We start from the raw sequence: 18,871 nt of genomic DNA, 5'->3' as shown, positions 1-18,871 counted from the left end.
GCTCAACTAAAGTTGGAGACTCAAGTGAAAATCAAGAATGGAAACTATTTAAAACTTTCGACTCAAACTAGTTTTTTTTTTCTGCTATTATTGGAATAAATGATGCCATATAATGTCAACGATAGTCTCCTATAAAGCAATAAAATTAATTTCATATTACTCAACATGTATGAATACTTCAATCGGATGTAAAAATGTAGAAGGCAAAACCAGTTTGGCTATATCTAAGCTCTGTTTGTAGCATAAAAAGAACATTTTCTTTTCTTGAAAATCAATTCTCGTACAATTTTGGAAACAAAATTAAACAGTGAAATATTATGTCAACAGTAAATTCCCACGTCAGTGTAGCACATGAAAACCCTTCCACAGATGATTATTTACAAAATTCACATCAGATCATATTTATAAAATAGACAGGTTTTGAACATGAGCAATCTTTCTCCAGTCTTGGCCTCCCGGTTGCTGACAACGCTCTCTGAGCAATGGACAATTGCCTGAAATGGTAAGATATGAAATGGATTTGGGAAGACCCTCATCTGGTAAGCATTGGAGGCTGGGGCAGTTAACAAGAAACAATTCCTTGAGAGAGGAGAGGTGACAGAGACCCTTGTAGTCCAGTTTTTCAAGATTTTGAAAATCATAGATCCGTAGAGAAGTAAGAGAGATTGGAAGAAAACCTTCATCAGGAAAAGACTGTACATCCAGATTTCCAATAAACAATGCTTCTAGAGAGGAATTGTCTCCAAAAGACCCTTTCAGTGAGGCAATAAGTTTGGAGGAATTAGTGAGATACATCCTTTTTATATTTGATGGCAAATATCCATCAGAGAAGGACTCAACTTTAGGACATTCTCGTATGCTTATGAATTCAAGACATGGAAGGAGGATATGTATTCGTTCAGGCAATGATTCAAAACGAGGGCAATCACTGATTGTCAGATCCTGGAGCTGAGTATGAGCATGTACCTGTAAAATCATTTGTAGATTACAACAGTTGCGCAGATAAAGGGACCTGAGTGTTGGGAAGAAGTCTATAGGAAAGGTGGTTAGAGAGTCACAACTGTCATTAATCGTCAAAGTTACAAGGAAATCATATTGTCGACTCATGGGAATATTCATATTGGGGCAAGAATAAACTTTCAAGTCTTCAAGAGAAGCATGAGATATCATTTTCCCAATCCATTCCACAAACCATTCTTCCATGTTGTGTACTTGATAAATGGTGACCTCTTTCCCATTCATTTTCAACATTCCATCGTTCCCCAGAAGTTGTTTGCAGTGCCGAATATATAGTGTCTCAAAATGAAGAATTTGTACTGGCAGGTGGTCTTTCAGCTTGGGACAATAATGAATAGCAAGATGTTGAAGACGTGGAAAAGCACCTCCCATAGTTTCACATTCCCATTTCTCCCATCCTTTCATGCGGGAGAATTTCAATGTCTCCAAGGATGGAAAGGAACAAGAGCTACTCGTGTAAAAGTCAGCATCAATACTCACTACCCCATCAAGCCCTGATATTGTGAGGTCCTTGAGAAAGGGCAAATGTCCAAGGGAAGGTAAATATTGGCAGTATTTACATTGGAACAAGCTTAATGACACCATATTCAATAATGAATGATCACCAAACCAAGTTGGAAATTTTGTACCATCGTATTGGCTGATTGACAACTTCTCCAAATGCTTGGAAGGTTGGAGATTCTCAATGACATTTACATCCCTTTCTTTCAATGAGTCAACAGGGTCCTGATCCCTATTCCATTCTAACTTTAGCTCCAAGAGGTGTGTTTTATTTTTCAAATCCACTGCTTCTGCATCCGAGGGGTTCTCAATATTCTGCAGCTCCCCAATTGATAGCCTTCCATGCATATCGAGTTGTCCTAGTTGTTGAATGCTGAATTCCTTACTTCTGCCAACATCAAACGAACTCATCAACACTTGAAGATTCTTCAATTTTCCCAAATGTTCTGGCACCTTTGTCACTTCAGTATCCATAAATTCAAGGCGACGCAAATTGGTGAGTTTGTGTAAATTTGAGGGCAGTTCCTTGAACAGTGCACAATTGTTGAGCTTCAATATTTTCAAGTTGTAGAGTGAACATGTTGACTCAGGCAGTCTTTCTATGTGAGTATTGGAGAGGTCTAATGAGCGGAGATGCTTAAGATTGCCTACTGAGTCAGGCACCTTTGTAAGGTTAGAACAGTTAGACACAGACAAGACACGTAGGAATTTGAACTTGGAGAATAAATCATCTATCGACATCTTGCAATGCCAACTCCAATCTGTTGGCATAAATGTGTGTAACCTTTCAACATCATGTACACTTCCAAACCCATCAAAATATTCCACATAATTGTTTGCAAATGTAAAATGACGGGTTGTTTTGGGAATACCTTTTGCTTTGTCAACTCCCAATCTGAAACAGACGTCCTCACAAACATATTTTGCCAGATCGTTTAAAAGATCATGCATGACAAAACATGTTTTATATCTGTTTGATTGTTGAAAGAAAGACCTCGACAATAGATCATTGAAATATTGTTCACCAATATCTTCTGGACTCTTCTTAGCATGTGGATGACATTGTACAAAATTTTCAGCAATCCATAGTTGAATTAAGCACTTCTTATCAAAGTCATAATCTTTAGGAAATAAAGCACAATAACCAAAGCATCTCTTGAGATGGGAGGGAAGATGGTTATAGCTCAGTGCTAAAGCAGGAATAACATCACTATCCTCTAATTCCCAAATTTCACTTTCTAATACATTTTTCCATTCTGAAACTGATGGTTTATTGTATAGCAGACTTCCCATTGTTTTCAAGGCTAGAGGAAGTCCTCTGCATTTTTCAACTATCTTCATACCAATCTCCTTGCAGTCTGTATTTGGTTGAGTATCATTTTGAAATACATGTTTTGCAAACAGCTGCCAACAATAGTCTTCTTGTAATTCCTTCAGGTGGTGTTCGTCCGAGTGCATTGAGAGAGCAACTTTTTTACTGCGTGTGGTGACAAGAATCCTACTTCCATGAGCCCCAGAATCAAGAGCTTTCTGCATTTGTTCCCATCTAGACCGGCTTTCATTCCAAACATCATCCAAAACAAGAAGAAATCTCTTACCTAAAAGTATATCTCTTAATCTTCCCTGAACCATTTCTAGGTTTCTACTATCGTCAGTTGATCTAGTGATCGCCTCAAGAATTGTTCTTGTTACCTTGAAAACATCAAAATCATCCAAAACACAGACCCAGGCTTTGATATCAAATGTACCCTCTATCCTTTGGTCATGGTATACATGTTGGGCAAGAGTGGTCTTACCCAAACCGCCCATCCCCACAATAGAAAGTATTAATAACTTGTTACCATTGTGAGTGTGAGGTGCGAGCCAGTTAAAGATAATATCTTTGTCATCATCTCTGCCATAAATATCGTCTCTTTCACTCAAAAAAGATGTTGATGAAAATTTTTGTGACACTTTACTATTGGATCCTGAACCAACTCCAACCCCATCAGCACTAGCCTCTTTCAAACCTAGACGACTGCCTTCGTTTGCTAGTTCATCTAAGTCGTCAAGGACTTGTGCTATCCTTGTTTCAATTTCATTTTCACTGTTAAAGAAACTGACAGAAGATATGGGGGAATTCAAATTCCACACATTGTTTTCAGTTCTCTGAGATTCATCTTCCACTATGCGCATCGAGAATTCATATATTTCATCCAAGAGATCCTCAGCTTCAAACAGAGCATCTTTGACATCAGCAAGCCATGCTTTCACACGTTTATTTATGAACTGCTGTAGATCTGCATCATCAGCCAGAGCATCAATGGACCGCAGCTTCCACTTCAACTTTTTAAGCAGCTTCTGATCAAGTTTTCTTCCACGAAAGAATTCCAGAACTTGTGGAGAAGCCAGCCTGTCGAATGCAACCTGAAGGAAAGCAGAGAGAAGAGCACCACCAACCAACTCTGCAGCCATGGTAGGAATTTGGAAAGAGTAGATGAATGAAAATTGCAGCTAGTGGCAATGGCTCAGTGTTCTGAGTTTGGATATTTTTCAATTAAATTTTCTTATTTTTAACGAAAATAAATTATATTTTTAGTAGTAGTCTAGGAAGCCAATTATAATGGTCAATTTCGGTGGCTAACTAATCATTAAATAAACCGAAATCATCTAACCTTGCATGTATATATTTGAAAATAACATTGCAAAGGACAAAAAGAAATTGATGTTGCAGTAAAATATAATATAACTGAAACTCTCATGACATGAATAATTAGATTATAACTGTACTGGTAGGCCGACCGGCCTTATACACTAAATGGAAACGAACGCACGTGGCCGACCGGCCTTATACACTAAATGGAAACGAACGCACGTGGCCGACCGGCCGTATACACAATAAATGTAAGGGCATTTATGTGACAAGCTAAGGTGGTTAAGATACACCTCCGAAGAATAAGGAATATGCGTTTAGAGAAGATATGTTCCCCGGGTATTCCGGAGCACGACTGACAAGACATATCCATAACCACCCTGAGCCCAAGGGATAGAAAGCCCATTAGGCAATCCTATAAATACTGTGCTCAAGCCAGAGAAAGGTACGTTTTCATTCACTTACGAAACTGCGCTTAGAATCTCATACTTACTTGAGCGTCGGAGTGCCTTCGCAGGTACCCTCCCCCGCCCGACCGAAGTTGATAGCACGAAGGGACGACCGACCAAAGGAGACAGCAAGAAAGGACAATCGACCAGAGGAGAAGAAGATCAACACGTCAGCAATTACACCACGTCAACCGACCGTGCCTGGGCCCCATCTCTCCACTCAGGTACAATAACAAAGTGTGATGCAGCTATGTAGTAGTAGATTAAAGCATGAGGCAGGTAGCAGTATATTATAATAATGAGGAATTTTATGCATGGCTGCTCAAAGATGGTTCTGAAGTGCAGATAGTGTCAAATTCTGACGAAATGAAAGGAATTTTATGAATGATTGCTTTATTTTAAGGTTGGTGAGCATAATTTGCTTTTGATGGCTTAAACCAACAATAATTGTCAGTTTCAGCCACAAACTAACAAATAAATAAATCCAAGTAATGTAACAAATAAATAAATCTCTCTGTCTGCTATGATAATCTTTCCGTAAGTAGTAAAACTATACTTATTGATTGCTTTAGAATGGATATTTTTATCTTTAAATTCTAATCATAGATAAAATATACATGATTTATGCTTGTTTTATACAAAATTCATTAATAACTATTGTTTTTTAGTAATAACTGTTAAAGTAACATTTTTCTTAGGGAGTAATACATTGTTGGTGTGGTCATAAGTGCTTAATTTCAATAATATTTCATATTAAAATATAGATATTTATGAGTATTAATTGTTAAAATAAATATAAAATAATCTCTAATATATGAATTTATACCTTTATTTTATGATCTTTATTTAAATAAGAACATTTTATTTCCAAATTTGGTGTTTATTTCAAGTTTTTAGGGAAGAATGGAGATGACTAGACTAAAGAGGAATAATATAAGAGAAAGCTGGAGAACACACAAAAGAAGCTCAAATCCGCATCAAAGCATCTCGTTCAAGCGAGCTATATCTCGTTTGAGCGAGAGACTGCAAAAAACATTGGGCCTTTGTATGTTTCAAACGAGTCCATCAACGCGACACAAGAAGTCACCTAACCCTATCCAATTATGTTAAATAGGGGGCTTGAGACTCAACCCTAGTGTGCAAGATTAAGAGGAAAACACCATTGAGTGACTTGGAAACCCAATTGGAAGAATAGTAGGTGCTAGAAGATGTGTGGAGAATTCTACCCTGTGAATTTGGAGTAACAAGTTTAAACTCTTATGTACTAAAATGATATTTAAATATGATATAATACTGTTATTGATTGATTATTGGTATTGTTGTTTTATTTCTAACTCTTGATCTAGAATTTTAAATCTAAGTTGTATTTGTAGGTTCTTACCTAAACAACAATACTTAACATATTTGAGTGCTAGAAATAAACTTGAAATGTTAATTGTTATTATGCGTGATTCTAAGTTGTCAAAGGCTTTGTATGCACTGGTGTATAGGCTAGGGATTATTTTTTAACTGTATTATTTTTAAATATTCGTTTACCTGTTTGTACCCTTTAAACTAATTTTTTTTTAATTTTCATACACTCTTAATCATGATTAAAAGTTAAGAAAAATTATTATATAATTATAACAGTTAATAAAAAAATAAATTACTATTTTTATGCGTACTTTATTATATTTTAATAATTACCTTTTATAATGAAAATAGCTATAGCAAATTTTGTAGTTATATTTACTATTTTATAATATATAAAATAAGGTGTACCGGTATGGGCAAGGCTGACTCCTAGTCTCCCTGACCAAGACGCACCTGGCTGCCCGAGACCTGGTCTACCTGACCGATACCAAAGGAACTTGGCCGAAACCTAAGAGACTCGGCCGAGAGGACTTGGCCGACGGTCTACCTGGTCGAGACCTTAGGAGGCTTGGCCGAGACAACCAAGGCCAGGCCGACACCTTAAAAGACTTGGCCGACAGCCGACCCATATTACCACTAATGCTCAAACCCAGGTCAGTGAAGGTAACCCGTCATTAAGGATTAGGTAATGCAACCCTAAGCAGGGTCCATCTCGATAAACGGGCTCAATAAGGTAGGCCCATTAGAATAATAGAAATAGCACGCATTCCAAGGAGTAAGGTATGTCATTTATTATTGTTCACCTACCTGAGAGCTGACCACGTGCTTTACTGACTTGAGTGTCGTAGTGCCTTCGCAGGGACCCCCACCATCTGCTGTTCACCCGAAACCGAGTGCCGAAGGAGAAGCAGGAGGACGAGAAGAATCCCAGCTCATCACCCAGTAATCGCAACCTAACCGACCGAAGGAATGAGAAGACGACTTCAATAGTTCTCTAGGTCCCATCTCCCTAGTAGGAACATAAGGATTTTTTTATAACTTTTTTATACATATTTATTATCTTTTGTGTATACTCATTTTTTTTTCAATTAACTTTATAGTTTTCATGATATTCAAGAAACTACCTTCGAGTAGTTGCAATAAAACTCGGATGAGTCATCATCCCACGACCATAGATAGAGGAAAGTAATTGATACACATTCAAAAGAAGAATAAACTGTAGCCATATGCATCAGTGTTCAAAACAAACAACATCACTACACTAAGTACACATCTTCGATCTGAGCAATCTTTTCCCAGTCTTCGCCTTCGTTTTCCAGACAACGCTGTTTCAGCAAACGACAGAACCTTATTTCAAGATTTGAAACTGATTTGGGAATACCCTCCTCTGGTAAGCGTTGGACGTTGTTACAACCACAAAGCATCAATGTTTTGAGAGATGAGAGTTGATAGAGACCCTTGTAGTCTAATTTTTTTAGATTTTGACAATGACAAATGTATAGAGAAGTAAGAGAGAGTGGAAGCAAACCTTCATCAGGAAAACATTCTACATCCACTTCTTCAATCCACAGGGTTTTCAAAGAAGAACTGTCTCCGAAAGCTCCTTTCAGTGACCTAACAAGTCTAGAGCACTTATTGATTTTCAGGTCTTCTAGATTTGATGGCAAACCTCCTTCAGGTAATGACACAAGTCTTGGACAGTCTTCTATGTATAGATACACGAGAGATGGAAGCAGCATATGCATGTTTGCAGGCAATGATTCTAATTTATGGCACCTACTGATTGACAGACTCCTCAGATGATTATGGATGAGACCCTGTGAAATCATCTGTAAATTACCAAACCCACTGAGTTTAAGGATCCTGAGTGTTAGGAAGAAATCCAGTGGAAAGATACACATAGAGACACAGTCATCACTTATTGTACGTAAGTGATCAATAGTGCTGGACGACCCAACAATTTCCAGCAATGATGCTTCCATGTGTTGTCCATCCATTGTAAGCCTTGTCACGGAAGCCTCAAGTTGTTGGCAGTCTTCAATTTGTAGTCTTTCCAAAGGAACAAATGGCAGTTGTCCTTTCAGCTTTGGACATTTTTTTATGGAAAGTTGTCGTAGAGATGGAAAAGCACCTGTAAGGGCTTGACAGTCCCACTCTTCCCATTGACTCATATTGGAGAACTCCAATGTTTCAAGAGATTTAAATGAAGAAGAGTTGTTTCCATGAAAATCACCATCAATTCTCACTATCTCATTGAACCCTGAAATCTCCAGCTTCTTCAGAAATGGCAAAAGACCAAGAGGAGGAAAACGTTGCCAACATATATTGATCAACGCTAAGGCCACCAGATTCGGTAATGAATTATCGAGTAACCAATTTGGAAATTTTTTACCCACATAGTTTCTTATTGACAACTTCTTCAAGTGTTTTGAAGGTCGTAGATTCTCAATTACATCCCCAGCTTTGGTTGAATCGACAGAGGAGCTGTCCATAATATTCCATTTTAACTTTAGCTTCACAAGGTGTGGTTTGTTCTTCAAATCTGCTTTTAATGCGTAAGAGGGATTCTCAATATTCTGCAGCTCATGAATTTTTAGACTTCCATGAAGATTGAGTTCTCCTAATTTCTGAATACTGAATTCCTTATTTTTCTCAACGTAAAACGAACTCATCAATACTTGGAGATTCTTCAGTTTTCCCAAATGTTCTGGCACAATTTTGACTTTAGTATTTATAAATTCAAGGCATCGCAAATTGTCCAGTTGATGCAAATATGAGGGAAGCTCCTTCAATCTTCGACAATAGTTCAGCTTCAGTATTTGCAACTTATAGAGTAAACTTATGGAGTCAGGTAGCTTTTCTATTTCTGTTAAAGAGAGATCTAATGAGCGGAGATGCTTAAGATTTCCTACAGATTCAGGCACCTCTGTAAGGTTACGACAATTACGCAAAGACAAGACGCGTATGAACTTAAATTTGGAAAACAAGTCATCTATCGACATCTTACAATACCACCTGAGATGAAAAGTATTATTCATTCTCCAGTCAGTTTGCATAAATGTATGCAACTTTTGAGAATCAATCAAACTTCCAAACCCATCAAAATATCTGCCACGAGGTGTTGGAAATGAAAAATGACGGCATGTCTTGGGTATACCTTTTGGTTCATGAACTCCTAACCTGATGCAGATGTCCTCACAAACGAATTTTGCCAAATCATTTAGAAGGTCATGCATCATAAAATGCTTTTTCTCTTTGTTTCCGGATTGTTGAAAGAAGGACCAAGATAACATATCATTGAAATACTGTTCTCCAACTTCTTTAGGACTCCTCCTCTGTAGAGGGCTTTCTAGAAAATTTTCAGCCAACCACAGTTGAATTAAACACTCCTTGTCAAACTCAAAACCTTTGGGAAATAAGGCACAAAAAGCAAAACATTTCTTCAGATGAGAAGGAAGGTGGAGATAACTCAATCTTAAAGCAGGGAGTATATCACTTTCATTTTCTGAAAAATCCCATATCTCACTCTTCATAATGCTTTCCCATTCCCAAAAGGATGATTTATTGTGTAATAGACTTCCCATTGTTTTCAAGGCTAAAGGAAGCCCATTACATTTTTCAACTATCTTCTTACCAATCTCCATGAACTCTGGATCCGGTTGAGGACTAGCACTCTGGAATGCATGTTTTGCAAACAAGGTCCAACAATAATCTTCTTTTAATACCTTCAAATGGTGTTCTTCTGACCGCATGGTAACAGCAACTTTCTCACTTCGTGTAGTGACAAGAATCCTACTTCCTTGGGCCCCAAAACAAAGAGCTTTCTGCACTTGTTCCCATTTACATTGTCTTTCGTTCCAAACGTCATCCAAAATAAGAAGAAATTTCTTCCCCGTCAATTTTTCTTTCAGTCTTCTTTGAACCACTTCCTGCTGTATACTATGATCAGTTGAACCTGTAATTGTGTCAAGAATTGCTCTTGATACATTGAGAACATCAAATTCCTGTAGAACACTGACCCAAGCTTTAATATCAAATTTACCTTCAATCCTTGGGTCTTTGAATACATGTTGGGCAAGTGAGGTCTTACCCAACCCACCCATACCCACAATAGAAAGTATAGATAGGTTGTTGTGAGTGTCAGATGTGAGCCAGTTAAAGACAAATTCTCTGTCTTCATCTCTGCCATAAATAACACTTTCATTTGGCAAAGATGTATATGTTAATCTACTACTCGATCCTGATCCAAACCCAACACCACTAGCCTTTTTCAAACCTAGAAGATCGCTTTGGGTAGCAAGATTTTCTAGGTCCTCAATGACTTGTTCCATCCTGGATTCAATTTCATTTTCAAAGAAAGTGACAAAAGAAGATTTGAGGGAATTCCACACCTTGTTAGTAGCACTTTGAGACTCAGCTTCCACTTGAGTTTTGAAGAGCTCATAATCTATTTCCTCCAAGAGATCTTCTGCATCAAACACAACATCTTTGGCTCTGAGAAGCCAATCTCTCACATGTGGATCTGTGAACTGCTTTTGTTCTGCATCAAAAGCCACAACATCAATGGCTAGGAGCTTCATCTGCAACTCGCTGAGTTGCTTCTTATTGCGCTTTCTTGCACGAAATATGTCGACATAACGTGAAGCCAAAGTGTCAATGGTCTTCTGGACGAAAGTAGAAACAAGAGCACCGGTAACCATTTCTAGTGCCATGGTAAGAATAGGAAAGTGAGTGGATGAATGAAATTCAGTAATTTGGAGAGAAGCTTAGGCCTTTGATTGGGTGCAGTGCAATGGAATAATAGTAATAAGCAAATTTTTGAATGATGGGCTTGAGTTAAGGTTGGTGAACATTTCTGCTGCGATGGTAAGAATAGGAAAGGGAGTTGATGAATGGAACTGACTAATTAAAAGTGAAGCTTATGCCTTTGAATCGGTTTAGTGATATGTAAACAATAGTAACAACCTTTTTTTTTTTCATGATGCCTTTGAAGGCTAGTGAGCCAATAATAATGGTCAATTTCGGTGGCTAACTAATCATTAAATAAACCCAAATCATCTAACAATTGCGTACATATATTTGAAAATAACATTGTAAAGGACAAAAAGAAATTGATGTTGCAGTAAAATATAATATAACTGCAACTCTCATGACATGAATAATTAGATGATAACAAAGTGTGATGCAGGTATATAATAGTAGATTAAAGCATGAGGCTGGTAGCTGTATATTATAATAATGAGGAATTTTATGCATGGTTGCTTAAAGATGGTTCTGAAGTGCAGATAGTGGCAAATGCTGACGAAATGAGTGATAATGAGCTATTTTATGAATGAATGCTTTATTTTAAGATTGCTGAGCACAATTTGTTTTTGATGCCCTAAGCCAACAATAATTGTCAGTTTCAGCCACAAACTAACAAATAATTAAATCCAAATAATCTAACATTAATATTTGAAAGCAACCATATAGTATTGGCAGAGAGAAATTGATTTTGCAGTAAAATATAATATAACATACCTGCAACTCTTTCAATGTAATGCAACTCATTTCATAATATGCAAATAAAGTTACATTAATTGGTTAACATCCTCTTCATTTCAAAGGGAAAACTACATATTCAAAATTTTGTTGTCCTTATTGAATAGAAGAGCTCAGTCCAACCATGTTTAAAACCCAAATATATACATGATTTATGCTTATTTAATACAAAATTCATTAATAATTTTGTCTTACATAGGTTAGCTAAAGAAAGATATAGATTTTGAATTAAAAGAGTTTTAATTAACCATTACTCTCTTTGCTTGAAAGTTATTTTCACAGCTTTATCTTACTCTAAGGGTGGAAAAATACATGCAGGTCAAAATTGCTCAGAAGGTTATGAAAAGAGGATCGAAGAATGAACTAATAAGAGAGATGGTCAAATCCAATCCATCCATGTCTCCCTCTATTACAATGAAATCCTTATAATAGCTCATTCACCATATAAAATCTCTAGTCCTTATAATATGTCAGCTTGCTAAATTACTGAATTTGAGATTGCAAATGGTCTCCATGAAAGATTAGTTTTCAATTTAATTGTTCCAGATTATAACCGTTAGAAGTAAAGGAAAAAATAATATTTTACTGAAATGTAAATCTATATGAGGAAATAGAAAATTTTTAAAAATTATAAAGTGGTGCTTTTGAGCATTCACTTATGAAAGTAACATTTTTCTTATACTTTACCGGACAGCTGGGTATCTACCATGTACTACCTTGAAGGAGTATTACCACTGCTGGTGTGGTATGAAGTATTGTGAAGAATCAAAAGTAAAGCATCTGAATTACATTTCAAAGACACTTGTTCAAAGCTTCAGACTTGAATAAATAGTACTAAAACTGACTTGTAAAACTTGATCTTGATCAAAGACAATAGTTTGAATTCTGTGTAACTTCACCACCAATTTCATAAATGACTCTGCCACTTGTTTATTGGCATAGTAAGCATTAATAGGAGAAAAAAATGAGGGTTTTTAGGAAGCATGTCAATCACTCCACAGATAAATCCCTGGGATGGAGGCAATCCCACAAAATCCATGGCTAGATCTTCCTAGCAGAAATAGGAGATGGTTGCAGCAAGCTAGAAGGCAGGGTGTTAGTTGCTTGCACTTGTTGGCTAGTCAACCATTGTACAGCTAGAAGAATATGATTAACTGCTACCTTCAATTAGAACTTTAATGGTGTGTCATATAAGATGTTGCATGCTTTGCTGAACATTTATGCAGTGAATCCAATCCATGATAATCCATAAATATTTCTAATGGTAAAAGTGTTTGCTTAATCAATTTTAATAAAATTAATAACTTAAATCCATGATGTCGTATAATCCTATAAATAGCTTAATTTGTTATACATGAAAAACATGGTGAATCTTTGCCTCCAGAGACCATTGTAATTTGTTCTCCATTATATCCAACCTTAGCAGTGATAGGAAAACGTTCAAAATACAGACACTGGTCCTCTCCAATTGTAAACAATTTGGAAGTGTTCTATTCTAGTCTATTCATATATTTTTATATTGTATAATTAAATTAATTACACATTCAAATTAACATGTATAAGACTGAAATTGCATATGCAGTTTTGAAAAACTGAAAAGGATTTTTTTACCTATGATACTTAAAGTTGTGGAGGCCTATCTATACAATTATAAGGCACTGTATTAGGCACAAAAACCAGTCCTTATACAAAACTTGACAGGAAGGGATTTTACTTTTCATCCACGTTCATACTTTCAATTGGACCATTTAATATGGAATATTTCTTCAGCATATACCTTCCCATCCTTAAAATTAACTCTATTCCTATTGTCTCATAGACTCCAAATATTTTCCTTTGATCTTAGTTGAGAAAGGTTAAATTGTTGGAAATGGTTCATTGACTTATTATGAAGGACAAATTGGATTTCCACCAAACTAAAACACATATTCCAGATTTTGAACGCAATCTTACAGCTGAAAAATAAGTGTTGAATAGTTTTCTCATTACCATTGTTTAAGGGGCATACCGTGCTACTTAGTTGTATCCCCTCCTAGTAAACCAATAAACTTAGTTACAGTTTGAGTTAAATTGACATGTCACTTGTTTCTGTCTCATTTTCTATATCTAATTCAAACACCTTGTCATTATATGTTTAACTTAATTTTCAATTAATATATAAGGTTGAAAAGAAGGTTTGAGAAGAAGTAGGTTGAAGTCAGATGTTTATAGAAACTCGTCAATGTTGTTCTGGTTGAAAAGAAAAAGTAGAGGAAGAAGAACTACAGGATGACAAAGTTTGATATGAGCCATCACACTACCACCAAACAGGAAAGTTAGTTGATACACATTCTAAAAAAAACAAATATTAGTAACCGAGCATTCATCAATATTCAAAACAAACAACATCACTAAGATATAAACAGGGCTTCAATGTGAGCAATCTTTTCCCAGTCTTCACCTCCTTTCTGGCAACGCAGTTTCAGCAAAGGACATTGCCTTATTTCAAGAATTGAAATTGATTTGGGAATACCCTCCTCCGGTAAGCGTTGGAGGTTGGGGCAGTTCTTAAGAGACAATGTTAGAAGGGATGAGAGTTGACAGAGACCCTTGTACTACAATTTTTCTAGATTTGGACAACCACGGATGGTTAGGGAAGTAAGAGAGAGTGGAAGCAAACCTTCATCAGGAAAACATTCTGCATCCAGTTCTGCAATGTACAAGCTTTCCAATGAAGAACTGTCTCTAAAAGCTTTTTTCAGTGAGCCAACAAGTCTAGAGCAATTAATGATTGTCAGATGCTTCAGATTTGATGGAAAACCTCTGTCAGGGAACGACTCAAGTCTTGGACAATCATATATGTTTAGCGTCATGAGACTGTTGTAGTCCAGTTTCTCTAGATTTGGACAATCAGAGATGGTTAGAGAAGAAAGAGAGAGTGGAAGCAAACCTTCATCTGGAAAAGATTTTGCATCCACCTTTTCAATCCACAAGCTTTCTAGAGAAGGATTATCTCCCAAAGCTCCTTTCAGTGAGCCAACAAGTATAGAGCAACTCTTAAGTGTCATGTGATATAGATTTGATGGCAAACCATCGTCAGGGAACGACTCAAGTCTTGGACAGTCTTCTATGCATAGCCACTTAAGAGATGGAGGCAACATATGCATGTTTCCAGTTAATGATTCAAAATTAGGACACTCTTTGATTGTCAAATGCTCTAGATTTGATGGCAAACCTCCTTCAAGGAATGACTCAAATCGTGGACAATCTTCTATGGACAGCTTCGTGAGAGATGGAAGCAACATATGCATTTTCGCAGGCAATGATTCAAATTTAGGGCACTCTTTGATTGTCAGATCCTGGAGATGATTATGAGCATGATCTTGTGAAACCATCTGCAGATCACAAAGCCCGCTGAGAATAAGCATCCTAAGTCTTGGGAATAAATCCAGTGGAAAGGTTCTTAGAGAGACAGAGTCATTTCTGATTGACTTCAGTGGAGAATTAATGTGCAAGTATTCAAGAGAAGTGTAGAATATGATGTGCCCAACCATTTCCACAAATGATGTTTCCATGTTGTGCCAACCAGTTGTGTGCCTTTTCATTGTACCCGAGTCCAACTGCAGCTTTCCACACTCTTCTAGCCAGTTCCACTTTTCCCATTGACTCATATTGGAGAAATACAATGTTTCAAGGGATTTAAAGGAAGAAGAGTTGTTCCCATGAAAATCAGCATCAATACTCACTATCTCATCAAACCCTGAAATCTCCAGCTTCTTCAGAAATGGCAAAAGACCAAGGGGAGGAAAACGTTGGCAAGATTTACATTTGCGCAACACTAAGGACACCAGATTTGGTAATGAATTATCGAGTAACCAATTTGGAAATTGTTTACCGACATAGTTCCATATTGATAACTTTTTCAAGTGTTTGGAAGGTCGTAGATTCTCAATTACATCCCCAGCTTTTGTTGAATCTACAGAGGAGTTGCCGGTAATATTCCATTCTAATTGTAGGTCCAGAAGATGTGGTTTGTTCTTCAAATCTGCTTCTAATGCATAAGAGGGATTCTCAATATTCTGCAGCTCGTGAATTCTTAGACTTCCATGAAGATTCAGTTCTCGTAATTGCTGAATACTGAACTCCTTACTTTTCTCAACGTAAAAGGAACTCATCAATACTTGCAGATTCTTCAACTTTCCCAAATGTGTTGGCACAATTTTCACTCCAGTGTTCATAAATTCAAGGCGTCGCAAATTGTCGAGTTGATGCAAATATGAGGGAAGCTCCTTTAATCTTCGACAATAGTTCAGCTTCAATATTTGTAACATGCAGAGTAAACTTATCGAGTGAGGTAGTTTTTCTATGTCAGTGTAAGAAAGATCTAATGAACGGAGATGCTTAAGATTTCCTACAGATTGAGGCACCACTTTAAGGTTACTACAACGAGACAAAGACAATACGCGTATGAACTTAAATTTGGAGAACAAGTCATCTATCGACATCTTACAATACCAACGGAAACAAAAAGGATTATTCATTCTCCTATCAGTTCGCATAAATGTATGCAACTTTTGAGTATCAATCAAACTTCCAAACCCATTAAAATATTTAACAGTAGTGGTTGGAAATGAAAAATGACGGCTTGTCTTGGGTATACCTTTTGGTTTATCAACTCCTAACCTGATGCAGATGTCCTCACTCACATATTTTGCCAAATCATTTAGAAGGTCATGCATCATAAAACACTTTTTCTCTTCATTGTCGGATTGTTGAAAGAAGGACCACGATAACAAATCATAAAAATACTGTTCTCCAACTTCTTTAGGACTCTTTTTTTGTAAGGGGCTTTGTAGAAAATTTTCAGCCATCCACAGTTGAATTAAACACTCCTTGTCAAATTCATAACCTTTGGGAAATAAGGCACAAAAAGCAAAACATTTCTTCAGATGAGAAGGAAGGTGGAGATAACTCAATCTTAAAGCAGGGAGTATATCACTTTCATCTTCTGAAAAATCCCATATCTCACTTTTCATAATGCTTTCCCATTCCCAAAAGGATGATTTATTGTGTAATAGACTTCCCATTGTTTTTAAGGCTAGAGGAAGCCCATTACATTTTTCAACTATCTTCTTACCAATCTCTATAAACTCTGGATGTGGTTGAGTATTATCACTTTGGAATGCATGTTTTGCGAACAAGTCCCAGCAATAATCTTCCCTTAATACCTGAAGGAGGTGTTTTTCTGATCGCATGGTAACAGCAACCTTCTCACTACGTGTAGTGACAAGAATCCTACTGCCTTGGCCTCCGAAAATTAGAGGCTTCTGCACATCTTCCCATTTAGATTGTCTTTCGTTCCAAACGTCATCCAAAACGAGAAGAAATTTCTTCCCCGTAAATTTTTCTCTCAGTCTTCTCTGAACCACTTCCTGCTGTATACTGTGATCAGTTGAACCAGTAATTGTGTCAAGAATTACTTTTGATACATTGAGAACATCAAATTCCTGTGGAACACTGATCCAAACTTTAATATCAAATTTAGCTTCAATCCTTGGGTCATTGAATACATGTTGGGCAAGTGAGGTCTTGCCCAAACCACCCATGCCCACAATAGATAGTATAGATAGGTTGTTGCGAGTGTCGGATGTTAGCCAGTTAAACACAAAGTCTTTGTCATCATCTCTGCCATAAATTACACTTTCATTTGGCAAAGATGTATATGTTAATTTACTACTCGATCCTGATCCTGATCCAACCCCAACACAACTAACCTTTTTCAAACCTAGAAAATCGCTTTGGGTTGCAAGATCTTCTAGGTCCTCAATGACTTGTTTCATTCTGTAATCAATTTCTTTTTCAAAGAAAGTGACAAAAGAAGATTTGAGGGAATTCCACACCTTGTTAGTAGCACTCTGAGACTCAGCTTCCACTTGGGTTTTGGAGAGTTCATAATATATTTCATCCAAGAGATCTTCTGCATCAAACACAATATCTTTGGCCCGGAGAAGCCAATCTCTCACACGTGGATCTGTGAACTGCTTTTGTTCTGCATCAAAAGCCACAACATCAATAGCTAGGAGCTTCATCTTCAAGTGACTGAGTTGCTTCTTATTGTGTTTTCTTGCACCGAATATGTGGACAAGACGGGAAGCCAAAGTGTCAATAGTCCTCTCGACGAAAGTAGAAACAAGAGCACCGGTAACCATTTCTAGTGCCATGGTAAGAATAGAAAAGGGAGTGGATGAATGAAACTCACTAATTTGAAGTGAAGCTTACACCTTTGATTGGGTGCAGTGCAATGGAAATAATAGTAATAAGCTAATTTTTGAATAAAGGGCTTGAGTTAAGGTTGGTGAACATTTTTTCCTTGATGGCTCATCAACAACTAATAAGTGTTGAGTCTTTCCACGGCTCTGTCATTTACAAGCTGTACTGAATTGGCATTAATGAATGAGTGGTTATGATATAGTCAAAACCTTTGTTATATTACGTACAAGAGTGAAAAATGAATCACATGCATCCTTATCCTCTTCGATTGAATGGGGTCCATGGAAGAACAAGATAAATAAAAAGAGACTAATTCAAAATTACACTAAGAGAGTACTGTGTTAGTTAAGTTAAAACTTATGTCACATCCTTTTTGTTACATGTAATTATCATGATATGTCACTAAATAATGAAAAAAAAAATAACTTACAAAAAAAGAAAAGAAAACTTACAAAAAAGAAAATAGCTGTATATTAATACAAAATAACGCTGTGAGAGAACTAAGAAAGTACTGTGTTAGTTAAGTTAAAACTTGTGTCACATAATATGAAATGTTGAAGAATGATATACTTTAAATCCTTTTTGTTACATGTAATTACCATGATATGTCACTAAATAATGAAAAACAAAACAACTGTAGACATAAAATAAAAGGTTTTAGGGAGTTCTAAGATCATTTCATACTTAATAAATCAACATTAATAGTTAAAACCAATTTTAAAAAAATATACTGAAAATAGAAATTAATATTATGTTAAGAAAATGAATTATTTAGGAAAAGGTAATAATAGATAAGCTGATATCAAATAAAATCGAGGGTGCTAACGAATAGTTTGTTTTCAATCTTTTAAGGCTAATTATACAAAAAAATATTGAACAAAGAGTGAAATTAAAAAATAAAAAAAATTGGTGGTCAACACTGCCTTAAATAAAGGTGGAAGGATGCAAAAGTTATTTTAGTTAAATTGTTTATAATATAATGTAATCAGAATGTAAAATATCTTAAAAGTGATTTTATGTTATGTTAAATTATATTCATTTCTAAATTGGTCTTGGAAATCTCAACCTTATTTTTAACACAATTAAGCAAGTGGAGGCAGTGAGAAGTGAGAGAAAGAAAACATTTGTG

The 18,871-nt window shown here is 36.4% G+C and overlaps 2 protein-coding genes across 2 annotated transcripts; both read right to left on the bottom strand.

The window, feature by feature from the left end:
• Window positions 1–231: 231 nt before the first annotated feature.
• On the bottom strand, window positions 232–13,628 carry LOC137819894 (uncharacterized). Its single transcript, XM_090297825.1, has 2 exons — window positions 7,215–13,628; window positions 232–4,011 (listed from the first exon to the last, which is right to left on the bottom strand). Exons 1-2 carry the CDS (start codon window positions 10,662–10,664, stop codon window positions 403–405), a joined length of 7,059 nt encoding a protein of 2,352 aa, XP_090153951.1. The 5' UTR covers window positions 10,665–13,628; the 3' UTR covers window positions 232–402.
• Window positions 13,629–13,822: 194 nt separating this feature from the next.
• Window positions 13,823–17,909, bottom strand: LOC137819862 (putative disease resistance RPP13-like protein 1). Its single transcript, XM_068623766.2, has one exon. The coding sequence runs from the start codon at window positions 17,691–17,693 to the stop codon at window positions 14,088–14,090; it is 3,606 nt and encodes a 1,201-aa protein (XP_068479867.2). The 5' UTR covers window positions 17,694–17,909; the 3' UTR covers window positions 13,823–14,087.
• Between the last annotated feature and the right edge of the window lie 962 nt (window positions 17,910–18,871).

The sequence above is a fragment of the Phaseolus vulgaris genome, chromosome 11, assembly GCF_051622355.1.
Source record: "Phaseolus vulgaris cultivar YP4 chromosome 11, ASM5162235v1, whole genome shotgun sequence".
NCBI classification, from domain to species: Eukaryota; Viridiplantae; Streptophyta; class Magnoliopsida; order Fabales; family Fabaceae; genus Phaseolus; species Phaseolus vulgaris.
This window is presented reverse-complemented; position numbering and strand designations above follow the sequence as displayed.

Coding starts and splice junctions, on each gene's coding strand:
- LOC137819894 (XM_090297825.1), bottom strand. CDS start 10,664: ATGGCACTAGAAATGGTTACCGGTGCTCTTGTTTCTACTTTCGTCCAG. Junction 4,012..7,214: donor AGATCGAAGATGTGTACTTA/GTGTAGTGATGT, acceptor CATTGCCACTAG/CTGCAATTTTCATTCATCTA.
- LOC137819862 (XM_068623766.2), bottom strand. CDS start 17,693: ATGGCACTAGAAATGGTTACCGGTGCTCTTGTTTCTACTTTCGTCGAG.